At 48.7% G+C, this 24318-nt stretch overlaps 1 protein-coding gene across 2 annotated transcripts in view; it reads left to right on the plus strand.

Moving 5' to 3' along the window:
- Window positions 1–24318, plus strand: part of TTLL9 (tubulin tyrosine ligase like 9) — a 42997-nt gene extending 18679 nt beyond the window's left edge. Inside the window, exons 5-14 of one of the 2 annotated variants that reach the window (XM_033153858.1) lie at window positions 314–499; window positions 7879–8019; window positions 10128–10218; window positions 12879–12919; window positions 13028–13115; window positions 14274–14332; window positions 17945–18141; window positions 21169–21282; window positions 21988–22109; window positions 23748–24318. In XM_033153858.1, coding sequence (XP_033009749.1) covers window positions 314–499; window positions 7879–8019; window positions 10128–10218; window positions 12879–12919; window positions 13028–13115; window positions 14274–14332; window positions 17945–18141; window positions 21169–21282; window positions 21988–22109; window positions 23748–23818 — 1110 coding nt within the window. In that variant the 3' untranslated portion in view covers window positions 23819–24318. The remainder of the gene's footprint in view (window positions 1–313; window positions 500–7878; window positions 8020–10127; window positions 10219–12878; window positions 12920–13027; window positions 13116–14273; window positions 14333–17944; window positions 18142–21168; window positions 21283–21987; window positions 22110–23747) is intronic. The other variant, XM_033153859.1, reaches the window with a different exon arrangement.

A 24318-nucleotide genomic window follows, 5' to 3' on the forward strand; every position in this document is an offset into this window, starting at 1 on the left:
CTGTGATCAATGAATCATCAGTTTGGCTGAATTAATTAAACTAAGTGGTTTTAATGTGATTCTGAATAAATGCGCAGCTAACTGTTACTGTTTTGAACCGTGTTGTGCTGCTATCTTCTTCGGCGGGTTGTGCAAACGGCTGTTCTGAACAACGCTTTTTATAGGGTAGGGTAGCGGAACTGGGGATGTGTTTACGGAACCAAGGGGGCAGCGACCCAAAAAGTTTGGGAACCCCTGGGCAAGATGAACAGCTAGATGAAGCAGCTCCTGTTTCACACGAGGCTGTTTTTTCTCATCCTTCGCGCCCTTGCAGCTGACTCGGAAGAACTACATCGTGAAGAACCTGAAGCGGTTTCGGAAGCAGCTGGAGAGGGATTCTGGGAAGCTGGAAGCCATGAAGTGTGACTTCTTCCCCAAGACCTTTGAGATGCCCTCGGAGTACCACTTGTTTGTGGAGGAGTTCCGCAAGAACCCTGGCATCACCTGGATCATGAAGCCGGTAAGAGGGCTGCTGGAAGCGGGACGAGGGGTTTCTCCACCCTTGCCCTGGCACAAATTAAGCACACGCCTTCTCCGGAGGAGGAGATGGTGGGGTCCCCCATGCTGCTGCTCCCCAGCTCCAGGCAGGCAGGCGAGAAAAGGCGGCCGTGGCAAGGAAGGTTACAGTTCAGGCGTAGAAAGCACGCTTCGCCTGGGGGAAGCCTCCGCTTTAGGGAGAGGATCTCAGGCAGGGAGGGGCGCGTGGTTCTTATCCGCATGTGTCTTAAACAAACAGGTGGGGCAGTGTTTTCAACTCTGGATGCGTACAAGGGAGGGGGGAGCTGACTTTGCTGTGTTCTCTTAGCCAGTGGCGGAGAAAGGGGGGGTGCAGTGGGGGGCGGGCTGCCCCGGGTGTAATCCTGAAGGGGGTGACAAAATCCCCCGTGGGCGGATCGCCGCTGTGCCGATGGGGCGCCGATGGGGACAGGATGTGCGGCGCCCATAGGGACTGGGTGCGCCGTGGTGCTTTAGCCGCCCTAGAGCTGGGGGGAGGCAGTGGGTGGACAGTGGAAGGGACGGGCCATCTCTATGGGCGCTGCGTGCTCCACCCTGTCCCTCCCTGTGGGCGGTTTGCCCTGCCCCTGTGGGCAGTTCGCCCCACCCCTATGAGCACGCCGCCCCAGGTGCCCGAGAGACTTCCTCTGCCGCTGCTCTTAGCTCAGGAATATTGCACCCAAGTAGGTCAGACCTAATTTCTCCTAATACAGTGGTACCTCGGGTTACAGACGCTTCAGGTTACAGACTCCGCTAACCCAGAAATAGTACCTCAGGTTCAGAACTTTGCTTCAGGATGAGAACAGAAATTGTGTGGCGGCCGCACAGCGGCAGTGGGAGGCCCCATTAGCTAAAGTGGTACTTCAGGTTAAGAACAGTTTCAGGTTAAGAACGGACCTCTGGATCAAATTAAGTATGTAACCACAGGCACCACTGTATGCACAGTTTTGCATGCAATAATTTTACCCAACGTTCAGCTTTAGAAAGCGGTTTCCCCATATGCAATGCATTTTTCAGTGTATCTGAAGAAGTGTGCATGCACACGAAAGCTCATACCAAGAACAAACCTAGTTGGTCTCCAAGGTGCTACTGGAAAGAAATTTTTATTTCATTTTTCCTATGTTATTTTCGCTGGTATCTGCATTTTTACTGGTACTTTTTGAACGTTTGCATGCGTTACCCGGCACTGCGAAATTTCAGTTCTGAGGGATGGCTGCCTTTTCGGTTCGAATATTGTTTCGGAAAGTAAAAATCAGGTGGCTTTTAAATGAGAGCTGGCTTGAATTTCTCTCTCTCTCTGTGGGTGTGTTTGTGCGTAGATAATAAATGAAAGACTCCGAATTTTCTTCAACGGGTCTCTGTCGCCTTCCACCCCCCGGAGCTCCGATTGCCCCTTTCCTAGACCTTAAGAGAAACAAGCTTTTCCTGTATGTAATCATTGATTCTGCTCACTCGCTTTCCCCAAGGGAGCAGGGTGGGAAATCTGCCTCTTTGGGAGGCTAGCAAAGAAGCCGAGAGGAGGCGAGGCAAGGCATGTCGTTGCTGCCAGATGATGAGAGACGTTTTAGCATCATGAATACGGCACCACCGTGCATAATTACCCCCACACCCATCTGCGAAGCTCGCAGTGGGGCAGGTCGTTTGCCGGGCAGATAAAAGCTGGCACCAGCCGCTTTCTGCCTCCCGCCTGCAAATGAGGGGCAGGCATCCGAGTGGGGGGAATGGGAGGCAATTATGCAAACGAGCATGTGAATTACTGCCAGGAGGATAACAGCCAGCGATTATCTAAGTCTACAAATGATAATTTGTGTTAATTGCCAGCAAGAAACCTTGCATTAAGCTGATTTGGGCCCACATCCTCAATTAACATTGGGGAGGAAAAAGCACGATACGCTCAACGAGACTGTATTAAAAAGGTTGCAATTACCAACGTTGCGGCGACAAGTGGAAGGACGCTGGTTGAAGAAGGCTCTGGAGGGGGAGGCAGGAGTTCAGTTCTCCTCAGGTTCTGGTTAATAGATCCGTTGGTTGTTGTTTTTTTTACTATCCTCTCCCTTTCGAAAGGGGAGAGGAAAATCAAGTTAAAAGTCAATGTTCGCTTAGATACCTCTTTCACACTGCCTATTCTAGAAAGGCCTTGGAATAGCAGGTGAGGTTGGTGCTTTCTCAGTGGGGTTGGGTTTGAGTGGTGTCTAATGAGAAGGAGCTGCAAGTTCTGTGAGCTGAAACCCTGAGTTTTATGCATGCGATGTATCAAGCCGGAATATCTCACTGTCGCTTCATCGTTAGAGAATGGGATGCATGCAGAAGAGGGCTTTTGAAGTGTTGGCAGCCCTGGGATCTAGGAAAGAATTAGGCAAAGGGTCTGGAACAGAAAGAGGGTCTGGAAAAGGACTGGAACAAGGAGCGGCCAACCTCCTCACTTCGCTAGCCAACCTGGTTGCTAACCCAGTGGCCTGCTTATCCGGTGTCAGGAGCGAGCCAGCAGTATATCACACCCTGCAAGTTAGAGTTAACTCTTTATTATTAAAAACGCAATCAACACAGCAGTGCCAGGCCTAATGAGCACAGCAACTCACTCCAATAGGTCTTGCCCCCATGAAGCAGTTGCAGAGACTGATGGTCCCCACCTCCCCAAGTCCCCACCTCTCCAGGGTTTCCCCCCAAGCAATCTGAGACTGTGCCTGCATGAAGCTAACTTCTCCTTTGCCCTCTTCATGCCTCTTCTGATTCTGGGTGCAGGGCTTGCCCCCCCGATTGCCCAGTCCTAGGAGCGCAGTAGAGTGGAGCCAGCTGACCGCCTCACCGTGTTGCTGGCTCGTTCGCCCCCGAACTCGCGGCACAGAGCCACCCGCAGCAGAAGAGCCCACCACGGCACTCTGACTGACGGGCGGGCTCTTCCCCGGACTCAACTCTTGGGCCCCGGACTATCGGCCTGGCACCCCTGAGAGCCCGGTGCCCGGGTGCCCCACAACCCTAGTGCCTATGGGTAAGACGGCCCTGTCTGGGTGACCTGTGGGGGGCTTGTCGCAGCAAGATTGGGAGATACCCACCCATGTGTCTTCACCTGCCTGGCCCATCTCTGTCTCTTGGCTTCTCTCCTGCATCAGTTTCAGCTTCTGGATTTATTTCTGCCACAGACTCTCCCTGCTCACTAAGCCCTGTTACCTCTTCAGCATCTGACACCTCCTTCTCCCAGTCTTCTCCTTCTTCATAGTCCCACCAAGACTCTCCGGACTCTGGGCATTCTTCCCCCAGCTAGTTCCTCCCACCGTTCCTGGACATCCAACTGGCCCATGACACCTGGGATCTCTAGGGTGGGGGTAGGGGTGGGGGTGGGCAGATACGAATGCTCTGTAGGCTCCAGTAATCATTTTGCCCGGACACTGAAGTCCAGCTCCGAGGGGCTTCTGGTGGTTCCCTCACTATGAGAAGCCAATTTACAGGGAAACAGGCAGAGGGCCTTCTTGGTAGTGGCACCCGCCCTGTGGAATGCCCTCCCACCAGATGTCAAAGAGAAAAACAACTACCAGACGTTTGGAAGACATCTGAAGGCAGCCCTGTTTAGGGAGGCTTTTAATAGATTATTGCATTTTAGTGTTCTGTTGGAAGCCGCCCAGAGTGGCTGGGGAAACCCAGCCAAATGGGCGGGGTATAAATAAATATATTATTATTATTATTATTATTATTATTATTATTATTATTATTCTGCAGTAGATAGCACAGTGCTCTGCAGTGTCAGTCCAGCCCAGAGCTCATGAGCCACCTTCCTTTGTTGGCTTGTTGTTGTTGTTGTTTAGTCGTGTCCGACTCTTCGTGACCCCACGGACCAGAGCATGCCAGGCACTCCTGTCTTCCACTGCCTCCTGCAGTTTGGTCAGACTCATGTTGGTAGCTTCGAGAACACTGTCCAACCATCTCATCCTCTGTCGTCCCCTTCTCCTTGTGCCCTCCATCTTTCCCAACATCAGGGACTTTTCCAGGGAGTCTTCTCTTCTCATGAGGTGGCCAAAGTACTGGAGCCTCAGCTTCAGTATCTGCCCTTCCAGTGAGCACTCAGGGCTGATTTCTTTGAGAATGGATAGGTTTGATCTTCTTGCAGTCCACGGGACTCTCAAGAGTCTCCTCCAGCACCAGAATTCAAAAGCATCAATTCTTCGGCGATCAGCCTTCTTTATGGTCCAGCTCTCACTTCCATACATCACTACTGGGAAAACCATAGCTTTAAGTATATGGACCTTTGTCGGCAAGGTGATCCCTTTGTTGGCTAGCACCTGTCAATCCTCTCCCTGTCCCCTGAAGTGTGACCATCTCGGCACAGAAGGCTCCATGCCATGCTTGGCTCTGTGCTGATTTAAGTAGCTGCTGCTTTAACGAGGGCTGGGAGGTGGGGAGAATCTCATGAAAAGAGCCAGCAATAGAAATATTTCTTTCTTTGCCTTACAAAATGTTCTGCTGGGTGGGTGGGTGGGGGGAATACACAGGCCTTAAAACTAGGAAGGTAATATACGAGACTGAGCCAGGGATGTTTTAACAGCCCAATATATCACTTCCTGCGAGGCTCGGAAAGTTTGCTTTATCACCTAGGGGAGCTGAGATTCCGGGATTTCAGAGCTGGATTCGAGGAGGGCTGCTAAGACAAGGCCCCAGAAATTCAGGGGGGCTGTGTGTGGCTTTAGATGATTCCGTACACAGCCAGGGGCTCAGGTGGTTAGCGTCGGGCAACCTACCGGGTTGGCCACTGACATGCAAGGAGCCTGAGAGCCGCATCTTGTCTCAGGTGATTCCACAGTCTTTGGGTAGGAACGTTTGTTGCAATAAAGGGATTGAGAGCAGTGGGGAAGGGGTGGGCAAATGCCAGCCCCCAACTTCTATTCTGGCCTTACCACACATTCATTTTCCAAGATGGAGAGTCAGATTAGGCAAGAAGCTGTGAGATCTGTGATTGGATCTCCTGGGGCCGATGATGATGATGATGATGATGATGATGATGATGATACCAAAAATAAATTTATATGCCACCCATCTGATTGGCATATAATCCAGCTGTAGGCTGGGCCAAGGCATCCGGGAGAAAGGTATAACCCTCTCTTGGTTGAAATGACCCTGAAAATTTGCTCTCAATAGCCTCAAGTGCTTGTTTCACCAAGGATGTTGCCACAGGAGGGGAAGGTTAACACCCACAGCGGGCGCTGCCACCTCCCAACACTTTGACCTCACCCCCAAAGTCACACTCCTCCATTGTCTCCCAAGACAGACTGATGCCAGCCAGAAGGAAGTCCCTCTTTACACAGCTTAAGTTTTAACTTCATGCTTTAAATTCTGTATATTGTATGTTTCCCTCTGTTGTTGTTTTTTTGTAACCCTACTTTGAGTCAAATAGCGAAAAACAGGCCATGAGCGCGGTGCTGATAGCACCAAGGTTGCAGGTTCGATGTCCGTAAAGGACAGCTACGTATTCCTGCATTGCAGGGGGTTGGACTAGATGATCCTCAGGACCCCTCCCAACCCCATGATACTTTGATTCTTTGAAGCAAATGATGAACGGCACCCGCAGAACCACAGATCTGGTCCAGCCTCCTCCCAAGGATACAGCTACAATGTCCCACTAGCTTAGATGGCATTAAAACAGGAGTAGACAAATCAATGGGTCGCTCACAGCCATGACAGGGTGGAACTTTAATGTACAGATTCAATTCCTACCTCCAAGGTGGTTTTCTCATCAGCAACGGCTGCAAGGGTAACTTTAGCAGCTCTTTATTTACAACCAAAACACCTGTGGCGGTGTGCGGGGGGGTGAAAGCAGTCCCATTTAAAACTCTCCCCCCCCCAATACTTGCAAGAAAGAGCAAGGGAAACTTTTTGCCTGCGCTGCAGGAGAAACAGGCTGCATAGCAACATGCAGCCATAAAGATTTTACCATCTCCTCTGGGATGGCCGGCATAACTCACCCGTGGCACCGCCACTCATGAGTAATGCCACCATCCCAAATTTGTGCCAGTAAAACCTTTATATCACGGCACACCATCAAGCATTCCCTTTTATATTGCTAAATAAAACAGCACCGTCAGCTTTAGAAACACAGCAGGGAGAAGGCGAGCCCTTCTGCTGAGCTGCAGCTGGAAAATTTGTGGGTGGCTGGTTTTAAGACAAATCGGGCGCCTCTTTGTAGCCTTCCTCCCAAACACCTTAAGGCTTTTCACAATATCATTAATTGTTGCGGGGGCCTAGAAAGTGCCTGTTACGTGAGAAGGGACACAGGGCCCCCTAAGCTGAAGTGTGAGTCCCTTCCCACAGCGAGACTTGGATTCAGATTCTGCACTAAAAAACAAACAAACGAAAAACCTCCTGTTCAAATGTTTCAATTCAGTCATGTATATCCAATAACTTTATAGTGTTGAATGCGTCATTTTCTTCACAGTTTTTCATGGGCAGTGTTACCAAAGGGACCATAGTAATATTTATCACGTCCGCATTCCATCTTTTCTCCAAGGAGCTCAAGGCAAAGTGCATGCATTATGCTATTTTTTCCTTAGCAAGAAACCTGTAAGCGCTGAGGGATGACGACTGGGTCACCCAGCAAGTGGCTCCTTGGATTCTGAACTCTGAACAGCCAAGTTAGCCAAATAATTGTAGGGTAAAAAGGTGCAAAATGATCCGCTGCCGATATTTGCTTAACTGGTGCAGGTTTTCAGAATCCATTTCCTCTTGGTACGTTGTGCGGATTGCTTTGGAGTAGAATTTATTAAGGAAGTTGTCGTTTTATTTCTCTGTGGAGGACAGAGTGCAAAACATCTTAAGATTTAGTGTCAGGAGTATAACGTATTCCTGGACACCGCAGAGTTAGACACAGACTTTACTGGAAGCTTCTGGCTGTTGTGTAATTGACTGGACAGCACAACGCAGGAACTCAGCAACTCACTGGATAACTATATACAGTATTTATTGATTGAAGCAACTAGCATCCATAAGTTACTATTTACAGACTTTACAAAATAAAAGAAACAAAACGTAAAATCTTTTCCTCTCTCTCTCTCTGCACTGACCACGTTCTCTACACCAACCATACACTAACCACACTAACCACACAGCTCTCACACAGAGCTGAGTCTTTAGGACTTCATTGACCAATCACAGGTCGTTGCTAAGGGTCTGAGAGAGAGCAGATCTGGGCTTTCTGCCAACTAGTTAATTGCTTGGAGATAGACAGCTGCATTTCTGCACGTAGGCAACTCTGAAATCTCTAACAAAACAGTCACTTCACAGCTTCCTTTTTTTTTTGCAGGCCGAAGGAGGAAAACGCCGGGCGGACGAAGGGCTAGTAACGTTTTTCCTCTTTTGCAGGTTGCCCGGTCTCAAGGGAGAGGCATTTTTCTCTTCCGGAAGCTCAAGGATGTAATTGACTGGAGGAAGGTGAGATGCCTCCTTCTTCTCACCTCTCAGGAAGGGATTAGTTGGGAACAGCCTACCATACAGTTTTGCCCGGTGAGCAGCACCTTTGCATCAGCTGCTTAGGGGTTGGGGCCCCATATATTTCTTCCTGCCCTCTACTGTTTAGGGTGGCTTATGTATGGAGATCATGGGTGAGGTGGTGACCCTGGAGGCTTCTGCTTTCTTTGAGCCCTGGGAGATTTTCAGATGTAACTTGGCTCACACCAGAAAGACAGAAGAGCTCTAGTACGATGACTGGGCTGACTATAATACTATTCATTCTGGACGGGACACCCAGAATCTTACTTCAGTTTAAAACCAACCAGACAAGCAGAATCTTCTAATTTGCCATTGTACACTTTGGTCCTTTTGGTTGGTTTTTGTAATTTGGTTAAAATATAAAAGGAGAACTCCCTGAATGTCTGGATCCAGGTTTGGGGCAAATATTCTTTGTTGAGAGAGCTGCAGCAGAGATTTAAAATCACAAGCCATGCAGCAAAGTAAAGTGTGGAACTATAGGCTGTTAGGACTTTAGAGCATTCCTTTGTAAGCTGCTTCCAAGTTTCCCACTTCCTTCAGCATTGAAAGAGACCACGCGTTTGGTAAGTTTAAAATGGTTTACTTACAAACTCTTCAAAGGTCAGGTTCATGTGCTTTTCCATACAGCAGCAAGAAAAGACAGGCAGTACAACTTGGAAACATTTCCCACTTTTTTGAAACTAAGTCATTTTAATAGAAACACATACTAATAGAAGCTCATACCAAGAACAAACTCAGTTGGTCTCTAAGGTGCTACTGGAAAGAATTTTTGATTTTGTTTTAATAGAAACACAAAGATGGCTTACTAAAGCCACACGGTCTGAGCTTGGAGCATCCAGCTTAGACATTCTTACTGGTCAGGTTCATATGTTGGAAAATAAGAAGAACCATCTTTGATTCCTGAGAATGCCTCTAGGCATGCCCACATGTAGACTGGGGAAACAAAGATGGCAGCTGAAGGTCAGGGCTTGGCGTAGCAGCACAAACTGCCTGCCTGGTAAATAACATTTTATTCAAAATTAGGGAGGGTTATGGGGGTTTGCAAGGGACGCGGGTGGCGCTGTGGGTTAAACCACAGAGCCTAGGGCTTGCTGATCAGAAGGTCGGCGGTTCGAATCCCCTGATGGGGTGAGCTCCCATTGCTCGGTCCCAGCTCCTGCCCACCTAGCAGTTCGAAAGCACGTCAAAAGTGCAAGTAGATAAATAGGTACCACTCCGGCGGGAAGGTAAACGGCGTTTCCGTGCGCTGCTCTGGTTCTCCAGAAGCGGCTTTGTCATGCTGGCCACATGACCCGGAAGCTGTACGCCGGCTCCCTCGGCCAGTAACACGAGATGAGCGCCGCAACCCCAGAGTCGGACACAACTGGACCTAATGGTCAGGGGTCCCTTTACCTTTAGGGGGGCTTGCTGGTGCTGAGGGAGGTATCTAGGGGTGCTCTGGTGTGCTGGATTGGAGAGCCCAGATTTAGGTGTATGGGGTCCCCCTCTTCCCCTTATTCAGGCCATAGCTATCGCCATACTTGGCTTTTGAAAGGAATTTTCCTCCAGGTCTAGAAACCTAACGATGTTAGGTGGGATATACCTCCTGCTATATCAGATTTACCAAATGTGATGTTCCCCAGATGTTTTGGCCACCCCTGACCATCGGCCTTGCTGGCTGGAGCTGTAATCCAAAGCATATTGTGGGCAGCCTGTTACTGCCATTCTTCTTATTGTTGCATCTGTTAGTCGCTTTATACAGAAATGAAATGTCACGGAAACAAAATGCAAGCAGAAACAAATGGACTTTCAGGCGGTTCAGCTTCTGGCTGCCTCTTTACTGCCCACTGAGGCCTGGATGTCTGGGTCGACGTGTGAGAGGCAATTTGGTCTAAACACCATTCTGGTCCTTCCTGTGTCTCTCTGTTCCTCTGCTTTGTACAACAGCAGGCAAGCAGCCCTGAGCGAAGGCAACAGCACTTCCCATATTTAAGGCTGAATCTGACCTCAGGGGAAACTTCCTTCCAGGCCCCCAGTATACATGCCAACCTGACCCCACAGGTAGACAAGAGCAAAGTTAGGAGAATGTTAAAGTGTGCTTCCCTTCTTCCTGACCTAAGCAAGTCACCCGATCTCCTTCACAGGACGGTGTCCGCGTGGATGACCAGAAAGATGAAATTCCGGTAGAGAATTATGTAGCGCAGCGATACATCGAGAACCCGTATTTAGTCGGTGGTGAGTTGCCAGCTTGCAGCCTTTGTATCAGCCCAGAATATGTGCGCACGCACAGACACACAATCCTGCACCTCCGTCCCAAATTTGGAGTGAATTTCCCTGACCGCCACGGTCTCATTTGGATTTGATATCCCGCTTTATCACTACCCGAAGGAGTCTCAAAGCGGCTCACATTCTCCTTTCCCTTCCTCCCCCACAACAAACACTCTGTGAGGTCTGAGAGACTTCAGAGAAGTGTGACTAGCCCAAGGTCACCCAGCAGCTGCATGTGGAGGAGAGGAGACGCGAACCCGGTTCCCCAGATTACGGGACTACCGCTCTCAACCACTACACCACACTGGCTCTCATTAATAAGCACATGCACACGCAGCCCGCTTTCTGGGATAGGCTCCCCAATGGAGATTGTATTTCCTACCTCAGACTTAAAATGACCATTTGTACTAGTCTAAACGTACGTGGGTGGGTGTCATGAATGATTAGCGCCCACGCTTGCCCTCTGCATGTAGATTAGCAGATAACTTCTCTCCTTGGGAAGCCAGAGAGAAGCTCCAATTCCCACTAGTTCCAGCTGCCTGCAACTGATACTCTATGCTCCGTCGGAGGTGAATGATGTTTGCGGCTCGCTCAGTAAACTATCCGGTGATTTGTTCTGTAGCGGATAAGGCACTTCCATTGTTTCTGATTGACTTTGACTTTTCTACAAGTATCTGTTTCTGTGGTTTTTGTTGCTTAACCGTGACAGCTATTGGTAGCAATTACACAGCCTCGAGCGATAAAACCTTCAGTTCCTCTGTTTACCTTCCAGCCGCTTCGCTGATGAGGCTAAAACATCCCAGCAGGGTTTTGGGTTTCCATGTTTCAATTCTTTCATCTATCATAATCATCATCATCATGATCCCTTCCAGCCCTAAAATTCTATGTATGATTCTATGCTATAAATATCCACATAGGTCCCGCTTTAAAAATGTCCACTATGAGAAAATTCACTTATCCAAACACAATGAGTTAGTACCCAAGCCTCGCTGTGCACACTGCAGATTCAGATATTCAAACAGAGAGTATTTTTACTTCTCGTTTGCCTTTTGCTGGTTGACTGAAGAACGGGGAGGGAGGGAGTGCCGAGAGCAATTTTTCCTGGGTTTCTCTCTCTCTTTTTGCCTTTTGGAGCTCAACATTGTGTGCTTGGGAACGCATTAGAAATCTCCCCATAGGAATGAATGAAAATCATCAACTTGTTATGTGAACACTCACCTAACAGACGATATCCGGGGAACACACTGTGTTCAGTAAGTGGGACCTGCATGTACATAATAGTCCTTACATAAGCGAAAAAGACAAGTCGCTGCCCCAAGGTGCTTACAGACTGGGAGCACGGGTGTATTCTGCAACATGTCACTGATACAATAAGAGTGTGCTAGTGGTGGATTTGTACCAGACCGCCCACACAACCTTCTCAGTTCTTCAGCATCTGAAGAAGTGTGCATGCACACGAAAGCTTATACCAAGAACAAACTTAGTTGGTCTCTAAGGTGCTACTGGGGAAAAAAAATTATATATATTTCCACTGCGTCAGACCAACATGGCTACCTACCTGAATCTAGAACCTTCTCAGTTGTTCTAGTCATCCTGGTTTCTGACCCTACCGGTCAGTTTTGCAAGTTCTGCATATTCCACCATCTTCGTCTGCCACTCATCAATCGTTGGTAATTCCTGTAATTTCCACTTTTGGGCAAGCAATGTTCTTGCTGCAGTTGTTGCATACATGAACAATCTTTTGTCCTTCTTAGCTACTTCTTCTCCCATCAACCCCAACAAAAAGGCCTCTGGCTTTTTTGGAAAGGTATATTTAAACATCTTAAGTTCGTTGTAAACTGCTTCCCTTAACCTTATTGCAAGTCCACCACATGTGATAAAAGTCCCCTTCTTCTTGTCTGCATTTCCAACATAATTTATCATGTGTTCTATACATTTTCGACAATTTCACTGGAGTCAAGTACCATCTATACATCATCTTATAAACATTTTCTTTCAAAGTTACACATGCAGTAAATTTCAGACTCTCATTCCATAGTTTTGTCCATGCATCATACTCAATATTGTGCCCAAAATCCATTGCCCACGGAGCAAGCACTGATTGGAAGTAAAGCGCTTCGTTTGCCCCCAAAACCTTTGCAGACACAAACAGTATCGAACGTGGGATTGTGTATAACCACCCTGATACCGCCGGGAGCACAAAACACTGTGAATGCCCAAACGAAAGGACACAAATGGAGGGAACTAGCGCAAATGTAATACCATTCTTGAGTCCTGAGAATGAAGAAGAGGAGGAGGAGGAGGAGGAGGAGGAGGAGGAGGAGGAGGAGGAGTTTGGATCTGATATCCCGCTTTATCATTACCCGAAGGAGTCTCAAAAGTGGCTAACATTCTCCTTTCCCTTCCTCCCCCACAACAAACACTCTGTGAGGTGAGTGGGGCTGAGAGACTCCAGAGAAGTGTGACTAGCCCAAGGTCACCCAGCAGCTGCATGTGGAGGAGCAGAGACGCGAACCCGGTTCACCGGATTACGAGTCTACCGCTCTTAACCACTACTCCACACTGGCTATAAATAAATAGCACATGTGGGGCAGTAATTCATAAAGCTATTTCTCTTGGGTTCACAGGGCGGAAGTTTGACTTGAGAGTGTACGTCCTGGTCATGTCGGTGAGTGAACAGGCCGTCGCCCCTGCAATGCCTAGCCCGTCCCCTAAATTGATGTGATAGCCAGCTAGGATGGACGTGCTGCTCACCACCGCTTTCTCTTCCTCCTAGTATATCCCACTCAAGGCCTGGCTCTACCGCGATGGCTTTGCTCGATTCTCCAACACCCGCTTCACTCTGAACTCCATCGATGACCACTGTATCCTGACCTGTCCGCACATTGCATGAGCTGCTTCAGGACGGAGCAACTTTTTGTCAGCTGTTGGGTGGGGGGAGGGAGAGGCATTGAAACAGCCTTTCCAGCACATTTTAGGACCGCTGAAGTCCAAACCACATGCGATGCTAAATGCATCACTGCTTAAGAAGCTAATTTATATCTGTTTCTGTATGTTCTGTTTGTTGTGTTTATACACCACCCTTTTATGTGGGAGGAATATATTAATCCCTGTGACCCACGTGTGTGGGGTGAATTGGCTGGGTGCCTGGATTCAAGATGCAAGGCTAAACTCACATTCCAGCAGGAAAGAGACCTCAGTAGCAGAGTTTAAACACACCAAAGTCAAGCAGCAGCATATTGTTAGGAAGGCAGGTTGTTAGAACCTTTTAGTCTGCTTGCGAACAGTGCCCCTCTCTTTCTACCCCTTTTGCAATGAACAGACCACACACTGTTAAGTAAGTTTAAAATGGTTTACTTACAAAACATTCCATAGGTCATGTTCATGCATTTATCCAAGCAGCAGCAAAGAGAACACAGGGGGAATAATCTTGAGTAGAAAACGGAAAATAGTGTCAAACATGTGCTCTAAGCTTGGCGCTTGCTTAGGCACGTCTTCCTTGGTCAGTTACATGGCGCAGAAAGAGTGAGGGAACAGTAAGAGAAGGCTTCACTTCCTCCCTCATTGGAGAGGAGTGGGCATGACCTACATAGCTGAGTCTAGGCATTTAACTCTGTGATCTTAACCCATTCAGTCACTAAGACTGGATCTACACACAAGAAAAACCCGCTATAAATAAGTCATAAATTAAATTGTTATAACAGAAGAAAAAAGCTGTATGTAAAATCACGTAGACAAAGTTTTGTGCTCTACATCGCCATCTGGTGTCGCATGTTTGTAACAAATTTATAGCGTTGCAACATGGCTGATGTAGCTGAGTCCTAACGTTTCCTCCAAGGAGCTCAAGGTGGCATGCATGGTGCTCCCTCTCCCCATTTAATCCCCATGGCAACCCCATGGGCAGGATAGATGAACTGAGTAGCCGGGGCCAAGGGAAGCCGTTTTGGGAGCCAGGTTCATGTTCTGGATTCAGGGAGCATCTCTTTCCTTTCATACCATCCTTACCTCCTGCCTCCTGCCAGATGTTCACCTGACAAATGTAGCCGTGCAGAAGACAGCCCCTGACTACGACCCCGAAAAGGTGAGCAATGAGGGCCCAGCAAGCCAGGTACCCAAACCCTTCTGTTTTAGGGGCAGAGGTGGTTTGGCTGGGGGGTGGGGGGTGGGGGGAGGCCACACTTCAAATCCTCAACCAAGGAGTGGATGTAGCAGGAAGCCCAATGGGTTAAGAGTCAAGACAGATGCAACATTTTAACTGTAGCCCCTTTGGGCTCTGCATTTTGGGAGTGCCACTTCGCCCTGTTTTTACAACATGCCCTGCACATACAGTAGGCCAAATGCTAGGTTTGGCCTCAATTCTTAATAATAATAATAATAATAATAATAATAATAAATCTTTTTTACGGTCATAGACCAGCAAAAGAGAAAATAAAACGATAGTACATAGTATAAATATTTCTTTAAAATGTCTTTTAACAATACTATTTCAAATCCCGTATTAGATTAAAATTAAGCTAAAATTTAATGGGAGATAATTCCATTTAAGTATTGTCCGCTATGGCTTGGTGGACGGCTTTATCGCTGCTGTTAGTTGATGTCACAACGCGTCTCAGTCTTGCTGCATGGTAACAAAATTTGGCTACAGTCATACTTTACTCTGGGTTGGTGTCCTCAATTAAATATCTATGCAGCATTTCAATTGAACGTCCTGGTAGATTTTTTAACAGGGCCTCAATTCTTTCCCCTCCTCTCGCTATCGGGTAGGCTGTTCATCTTTTTTAAAAGTGGCCCATGCACAATCAAAGTGACATGTGTATATCTGCCAGTTTTGGTTTTTAAAAAAGCTTCAGGGATTTGAAAACTATTGCAAAACTCCTCTGAAAACTGGGCAAGGAAAGAAATTGCATTGGTAACATTAGCTTTCCCCAACTAAAACTGAATCAGTCCAAGTTACTTCAAAATTAATTGAGGGTAGGGTTCACTCCAGGGGAGGGCAAGAGGGTGCTTTGAAACCGCTTCCATCTTCACCCCTGGGCTCTCACTTATGGCTGGGAGAACTGGAAACCTCAAGGACCGCTTCTTTCCATAAGAAGTTACCTGGAACCTGACATCATCTTCTGGGGCCTTCCTTCATGTGCCTTCTCCTCCTCAAGAGGTCTGGAGGGTGGCAACACGAGAACGGGGCCTACTCTGTAGTGGCTCCCCATCTGTGGAATGCTCTCCCCAGGGAAGTTCGCCTGGCGCCTTCATTGTATAACTTTAGGCGCTGGGCAAAAATGTTCCTTTTTAACCAGGCCTTTGGCTGACCTGATCAACATCCCATACATTTTTTAAATGTGGCTCTTTTGGGGGGAGGGATATTATTGGGTTCTTGCTTTTATTTTCATCTTATATACTGTGATCTTTTTATGTGAACTGCCCTGAAACCTCTGGGTATAGGGCGGTATATAAATTCAATAAATAATAATAATTTGGAGAGACCAAGCCTGAGTTTGAAGCCCAGCAGCAGCAGGAAGCCATTGAACTGCTCCTCTGCAACTCCAACCAACCCTCTGGTCCATGCACCTGTCTTTCCTTTGGCTGTGATGCCATCCTGAATCTGTTTCTCTTCGCACTGGCTCCCTGGAACTCTCCGTGTCTGTTTTAAACTCCTAGTACTTCCAAAGCTTCCCACCTCCCTTCTGGCTCTCGTCTCCTCTTTCCCCTCTTCGCACCTCATCCACGTACAGATCCTTGCGATATGGGAGCAGCGGCCACGTTGTGGTCCCTGCTTGCCCTGCATTTTCATGGGAACATCAGATCGAGCCACTGGCTGGTGACACCCACATGTCTCTCTGATAAGGACCAGTCCTCAGTCCCTCCCTACCACACAAGCCTATCAACCGCCTTTTCCTGTCAGTCTAATGTTCTGTGTAATAGAGGGGTGGGGACCTTTTTTGATCTTTTTTTGTTTTCAAATAAAATTTTATTATTTTCCAGATATATCAAATTACAGCCAATTCAACATCTAACACAAATTACATCAACCATTGCTCTGCCGAGCTACGACTCCCCTCCCTCTCGTCAGCAGGTTTTCTAGTCCATTCTCGTCGCGCAGTTTTTACCACTTCCATATTAAACTATGTCAAAGGTTTATTCCAATCCTACTAGTGTTTTTAAACTTCCTCGGTTCAATCTTAAGTATTCCACAAATTTACTCCAATCTCTTCGAAAACATCCTGGTTTCTGACCCTGGCGGTCAGTTTTGCAAGTTCAGCATATTCCACCATCTTCGTCTGCCACTCATCAATCGTTGGTAATTCCTGTAATTTCCACTTTGGGGCGAACAGTATTCTTGCTGCAATTGTCGCATACATGAACAGTTTTTTGTCCTTCTTAGCTATTTCTTCTCCCATCAACCCCAACAAAAAGGCCTCAGGCTTTTTTGGAAAAGTATATTTAAACATCTTCTTAAGTTCTTTTTCGATCTTAAGGGCCACATTCCCCCGGGGGGACCTCAGGAGGAGCACCCGCCACTGGTTGGCGGCGCCAGAGGCAAACGTGAGCGGAGGGACAGACGTCACTCCTTACCTTTGAGCAGCAGACTGCATTCTGAGTACTGTGCTGTTTCTGTATGGTACCTCAGTCACACCCTTGACATTATGGCAGCCCCAACAGCTGCTGGGCTACCAGGCTTATGGAAACATTCTTGTGATATAAATGGAGTACCCCACCTGTTAAAAAAAAAACAACAACAACCCTGGATGTCCAGTTGGGTTTTTATAAGCAGCTGCCACTGCCACTCTTGGCTGTTTTGGCCTGTGTCCATTCTATCGATCCCATATATGGCTCACACAGAGCTCAGAGTGACAGTTACCACATTTTTCGCTCCATAGGGCGCACCGGACCATAGGGCGCACCTCGTTTTTAGAGGAGGAAACAAGAAAAAAAAATATTTTCCTGGTTTTCTTCCTCTAAAAGCCCTGCTTTTTTGAGGATCAGCTAAACGTTTTGCAGCTTTTTTTGCAAAGGGAAAAGCCCTGTTTTTCAGAGGATCAGCTAAAAGTTTTGCAGCTTTTTTTGCAAAGGGAAATGCCCTGGGTTTGGGTTTTTTTTTGTTTTTTTTTTTTGAGGATCAGCTAAATGTTTTGCAGCTTTTTTTGCAAAGGGAGAAAAGCAAAGTTCCTTTTGCAGAGGGGGAAAAGCAAAGAGGGTTCAACTCAAATTCCTGCAGCTTCTGAAGGAAAGGGAGCCTTTTCTACAGTTTCCAGACAGATAATCTAATCAGCCAGTCACATGTAGCTAGAGAAACAAACAACCTCCCTCTGCAGCACATTCAACAATGGAGGGCGGGGCTGGGACTCTTATCTCTCTCCCGATCTCTTGCTGATCAGCTGCTGAGCGGGATCCTTTCAACACCCCTTTTCTCTTTGTAAAATAAAAAGCACTATCTGCTTTTGGCCCCTGGGCAATTCAGCTCCAGGGACCACCATTCGCTCCATAAGACGCACAGATATTCCCCCTTAATTTTTAGCAGGGAAAAAGTGCGTCTTATGGAGCGAAAAATGCTGTAATCTCTTTTTGTCTCTTAGCAATCTTGAGAGGTAGGGTAAACTGAGAGGCGGGGGACCAGGGAGCTGCTTGGCCGAGTGGGGATTTGAACTCGAGTCTCCCCAGCCCAAGCCCACCCCTCCATGCCCCTCTTTGTTGGCAGGGCTGCAAGTGGATGATCCAGCAGTTCCGCCTCTACCTGACCGCCAAGCACGGGGCGGAAGCTGTGGAGAACCTCTTCGCCGAGATGGACAACATTTTCATCAAGAGCTTGCAGAGCGTCCAGAAAGTCATAATCAGCGACAAGCACTGCTTTGAGCTCTATGGCTACGATATCCTGATTGACCAAGACCTCAAGCCGTAAGGGGGGCAGGGGGAGAGGGTCAGAGAACCCTCCCAAGGGAAGGGAGGTAGCTCAGCTGCTCTGGATAGGAGGAGGAGGAGGAGGAAGAGGAGAGTCGGGCAGGAACTGGAAGGGCTGGCTGGGCAGCAGACAGTTCAAGGGAAGGAAAGAAAGATTGCAAGGCGTTGGGAACAGGAGATTTTTTTAAGGGTTCATGGGTATCTAGCCTACTCCCAATATGCAGTTACGTGGCTATTTCCAAAATCACACAACAGGGCCGCCACATAGTGGATTCAGATAACCAAAGCGGAAGGATGGTTAAGAGCAGCCTTCTCCGACCTGGTGCCCTCCAGATGTTCTCGGCTACAAATCCCATCATGCCTGACCATTTGCTGCACTGGGAGCTGGGAGCCCCGACAACATTTGGAGGGCCCCAAGTTGGGGAAGGCCGATTTAGAGCATGCCTTTGCCTGCAGAGTTTTCAGCACAATCCTATCCATGCCTACTCGGAAGGAAGTCCCAATGGGTTTCGCGGGGAGTTGCCCCAACATAGGTGGATATTGAATTATGGCCACTGTCTGTCTTAACTGCTGTATTCCGAGGGGAAAGTGTAGATCCGTAGGGAATAGGACCCTCTAACAGAATTCTCAGTTTTCTCACAATGCAGTAAGTCTCGGGGGGGGGGGGGGGTTGGGGAAATTGAAACTGGCTTAAATCCAATTTTCGTTTGCAGGGGCAAATGTCGTTTAAGGGGAACCTTCGCTTCTTGCCATTCCCTTGCATTGCCCGAAGGGAGGAGAGGTCAGGCAAGGCACGAATGTGCCTTTCCTTGCCATTGTAGCCTCCAGCCATCCTCTCGCCTGCCCAGCCATATTTCCCCCCCTCCCCTGGCAAGGAAATGTGGCGCAATCAATTTCAGACCTGCCATTCTCCCTTTGAGCTCTGCCCTCGTAGCCTTGCTCCCCCTCCCTCCCTCTGCTGTGGCTGCTGGTTCAATTAGCGCCTTGGTGGCTTGTCAGCATTGCTCCGGTGCCTCTGCCACAACCCTGGGGACAGCTTTATTTAAAAGGAGCCGATAAGCAGACGCCGCCGTCTGGAGCAGCGACTCTGCATTGTCTGCTGCGCCCAGAGGAACATGGAGACTGCCTCCCTCGGCACTCGACAGAGACTGAGTAGCAGATCCCTAGAATCATAGAATCCTAGAATTGGAAGAGACCCCAAGGGCCATCCAGTCCAACCCCCTGCCAAGCAGGAAACACCATCAAAGCATTCCTGACAGACGGCTGTCAAGCCTCCGCTTAAAGACCTCCAAAGAAGTAGACTCCACCACACTCCTTGGCAGCAAATTCCACTGCCGAACAGCTCTCACTGTCAGGAAGTTCTTCCTAATGTTTAGGTGGAATCTTCTTTCTTGTAGTTTGAATCCATTGCCCCGTGTCCGCTTCCCGGGGCCTTGCAGTAGAGGATTGCAGCAGCCCAGCTTCTTTGCTTTATTCGACCGGCTCTTCCCCAGAGCCTTTGGGTGGAAATTTGTGCCCAGGTCTTCAAAGGTCTGGGTCAGGTGGGGCTTGCCTACCTGGGAAGGTAGCCCATCTAGGAGAAGGAAGAAGACTCTGGTGCTAAACCTCTGCTGCCTTGCGGCTATACTCATTCCTGAGAAAGGCTTTGGGAGTCAACCCCGAGGAGGAAAACTCCATACTCGCTGCCTTGCGGGAAAATCTTTGGGACACAAATCCAGAGTGGAGTCCCTCAGATGGTTGGGTGCCTGGGCGTAGCCAAAGGGGGGCAGGGGGTAGCTCTGTTTAGGGAAGTTTTTAATGTTTGGCGTTTTATTGTGCTTTTAATATTCTGTTGGGAGTGGCTGGGGAAACCCAGCCAGATGGGCGGGGTATAAATATTATTATCATTATCATCATCATCATCATCATCATCATCATCATTATTGCTGCCCCTCCCCTAGACTAAGTAAAACAATAGAAATACTTAACTAACTGACCAATCAGGTCAGTTCTGCCCCCACAAAAATCCTGACTACGCCCATGGTTGAATGGTGCCTTGCAGCAACTGCAGCCACGCTGGTGTCAGATGTATTGCATCAGCGAAACTGATAGGGGAGTCTCGTCTGGGCAGCCCAGGACCTCCATATATACCCTGCCCAGGCTTGCACCCAGGAGAGGAGGGGCACACCCTTGCCTCTCTAGAGAGATGGATGCCAGCCACCTTCAAAAGGCAGTTAGCATAGACTAGGGAACGGAACCCAGGGCAAGTCAACTGGGACAGGGCAGCCTTCACTAACCTGGTACCACCCAGATGTTTTGGACCGCCACTGATGAGCTGTAGTCCAAAACATCTGGAGGGCACCAGGTTGGCGAAGGCTGAGATAGGGCCTGGCTTGGATCTTACTGCTGCTGGTTGAGTTGCATGGGGCAGAATATTCCTCCACTTAAGGCATTGACCTCAAGGATGGATGGAAGAGGGAAGAGATATGGCGGGCAATGGAAGGTAGATAAGCCAACTGAGGAGAGCGTGCCAGTCTCGACAGCCCTTTAGCATGTACATTGTGCCCACTGTAGTGTGACCAAGCAGGAGAACCCAGGGAGGGTCTATGGAGGTTAGAAGGGGCTGAATTCTCAGTAGTCCCATTCAGTTCTATGGGATGACGCAGTTGGCAAGGTTGTCGGGGAAAGCCCCAGACTTGCTTCCCCTACGAGCAACTGATGGCACTAAGAGCACAGCCTGGTCGCGTGCTCAGATACAGCCCTTCACTTTCTCCTCACCTACGGGGACACTTCCTCAAAGAGAGCAAGGCTGGCCGACGAATGAAGCAGGATTCTGCATGCTTCATCGTATGCACATCTCGCACCCGTATCAACCAGTCAGCCTCCACGGGGCATCTTTGCATCGGTGAACCGCCTCCCCTTCACCAAACCGCATGGATCTATGATGAAAAGACAAGCCCGATCTCCTTAGCTCCGGGTGCATTAAGCACACAGAGAGCGCAGCTCCTTCCAGCCCCGACTGCTCTCTTTTGCTGTCCTTGGCAGGTGGCTTCTCGAAGTTAATGCTTCCCCCTCCCTCACGGCCAGCAGCCAGGAGGACTACGAACTCAAGACCCGTCTTCTAGAGGACACCCTGAATATAGTGGACATGGAGGGCAGGTGAGTAGAGCACTTGGCGTGGGTGCCTCTCATTTCAGTTGGCTCTACTAACCTTTTTTAGTGTGCCTTCCCCACTGTCGATCCACATGAGGGTGCAGCAGGAGTCTTTGCCCTATGGAAATAAGCAACAAGTCATGTGCACTGCTTACGACTCCCAGTTTTTCCGCAGTCTCAAGTGCTGCAGCAGCCCCTTAATCTTACGCAGTGCATCAAAGCCAAGTGCAAGTTCATGGGAGATGTTTCGAACCACTTGCTTTCCTGTGTCGACCATCTTTCTGCAAAACCACCCAGCCCTCCTCTGCCTTCCGGCTCTCCAACCTCCTTTTGCGGGAACTTCTTCCTGGGATTTCTCTTGAAGCGAAGTTTATTTGTGTTCCTAATCCACTCCCTTTAAAAGACTGGGCAATTAAGGAAGATGATATAGGCAAACACACCTTGCCAGGAAAGCGCTGGGTCAATAAGCCAGGTGGATCGCTCTGTTCTAGGGTGGTCATCAGAAGCAGTTTTCTGAATTCTCAGGGGCATGCAGCCCTTGTACAGGAGATGGATAAGCACTAAACTCGCCTCTGTCCTCCCAAGCTGCCATCTCGACATCCCCTCCAAGGTTGGAGCTTGGATGTGCAAATCCATCCTGCAGCCAAGGAAGGGAGGTGCAGAGCAAAGGTTACAAGCCTGCCATTGACTCTCAAGCCTTTGCTCCTACAGGTTGACGGGGAAGGAGAAGCGTGTCGGAGGCTTTGACCTAATCTGGAACGACGGTCCCGTCAGCAGAGAAGATGGGAATCTGGACACACCCATGAACGGCTTCGTTGCAAACACACACCTAGGTATTCAGCCGAGTGGCCCTTAAGAGGCATAGGCAGGGTGGGGGCTGCAGGTGTTGCTGTTTCCCTGTCCCCCAGATGTGCCAAACCCAATTGAGGCATGCAGATGTCTCAGCACTGGAGATGGTGGCTGGGATCATAGAATCATAGAGCGTGTTTTCTCCTGCTCCAGAAGGTCCCTTCCCTTCCCAATGCAAAGTACTACACTTGGGCAAAAAAAAAATGAAAGGCACAAATACAGGATGGGTGACACCTGGCTTGAGAGCAGTACATGTGAAAAGGATCTAGGAGTCTTGGTAGACCACAAACTTGACATGCGTCAACAGTGTGATGCAGCTGCTAAAAAAGCCAATGCAATTCTGGGCTGCATCAATAGGAGTATAGCGTCTAGATCAAGGGAAGTAATAGAACAACTGTATTCCGCTCTGGTCAGACCTCACCTGGAATACTGTGTCCAGTTCTGGGCACCACACTTCAAGAAGGATACTGACAAGCTGGAACATGTCCAGAGGAGGGCAACCAAAATGGTCAAAGGCCTGGAAACGATGCCTTATGAGGAACGGCTTAGGGAGCTGGGTATGTTTAGCCTGGAGAAGAGAAGGTTAAGGGGTGATATGATAGCCATGTTCAAATATATAAAAGGATGTCATATAGAGGAGGGTGAAAGGTTGTTTTCTGCTGCTTCAGAGAAGCGGACACGGGGCAATGGATTCAAACTACAAGAAAGAAGATTCCACCTAAACATTAGGAAGAACTTCCTGACAGTGAGAGCTGTTCGGCAGTGGAATTTGCTACCAAGGAGTGTGGTGGAGTCTCCTTCTTTGGAGGTCTTTAAGCGGAGGCTTGACAGCCATCTGTCAGGAATGCTTTGATGGTGTTTCCTGCTTGGCAGGGGATTGGACTGGATGGCCCTTGTGGTCTCTTCCAACTCTAGGATTCTATGGTTCTATGATCCATGACAGATGGCTATCCAACTTCTGCTTAAAAGCTGCCAAGGAAGGAGAGTCCACCCCCTCCCGAGGGAGACTGTTCCACTGTCAAACAGCTCTTACAGACAGAAAGTTCTCCCCGATGTTTAGTCGGAATCTCCTTTCTTGTAACTTGAATCCATTTGGTTTGGGTCCTACCCTCCAGAGCAGGAATTATGGGAATAGATCTTGACAGGTTCATTCAGGGTGGTTGTTTCTGAATCAGCCTAGCTAGTTTTAAGTTGCTGCTGGCGATTCATTCAATATTCTTGGAGATGATACTGATATTATCCTACTTTTTTAAATAAAAAAATCCCTTATGCATTGCTGCTTTAAGCCGCTGCAACTCCCTCAACTTCACCCACCCATTTCACTTGAATAGCTTCCCAAAAGGCACATAGTACAGATATCACGGTGTTGTGGTCCGTTCTTTGCTTGATGCTGACTTGAGGAGACTCGGTTCTCTCTTCCCACCTCCAGTTCCATCAGTCTCAGCGCCTATCACAGGCTGTCAGGTAGTACTAAGGGGGGGGGGCGAGAAGCTCCTGCAGCGTTTCCTCGGGGCACACTTTCAAACTGACTGAACCACAGCTCAGCCAGAGAGGCAGATTATCTCCTAGCTCCGTGGAGGGGACAATTCACATGTAACACCTTGTTATCGCTTTCATTTCAGGCTACAACAATGACAGGAAGAAACAGCTGAGGCAGCTTTTCAAGTCTTTTCAGACGCAGCAGAAAGTTTAAACATTGCAGCGGAGAAATGGTCAGATCTCGGGGGGAGGGGGTGTCCGGGCTCTGGAGCTGAAGTAAGGCCCTTGCCGGCTTTGCTGCCTCAGGATGTGGCTGCGGGGATTTCCTCCACTTTGGGGAGCTTCAGGTGCACTGTTGAGAAGATTCCCGTTCCCAGCAGGTTGACCAAGCACTGGACACAGAACAGCTTTTAACCTGGGCATGTTGCAAAGTCGGGTCTATTGCACCGGGTTTTTGGGGCAGGCAGAGGGTGCACTACTCACCTGGCCAGGTTCAAGCAGTGCTTAATACGGACAGCATCCGTGGGGGCGAGAGGCAGGGGAGGAATACAATTGTTGCTCCGCCAACTGGTTGCAGCAAAGCAACTGGCACCATCCACATGCAAGGCTGGAAAGAGTGATGTGTCCCACCTAAAGACCCACTGCCTTGACTAAAATGCATTGCAGCAAGCGTGAATAAAAATTAATGCCTTAGTACTGCTAAGGACCCAGAAA

The sequence above is a fragment of the Lacerta agilis genome, chromosome 6 (assembly GCF_009819535.1).
Source record: "Lacerta agilis isolate rLacAgi1 chromosome 6, rLacAgi1.pri, whole genome shotgun sequence".
In the NCBI taxonomy this organism is placed as follows: domain Eukaryota; kingdom Metazoa; phylum Chordata; class Lepidosauria; order Squamata; family Lacertidae; genus Lacerta; species Lacerta agilis.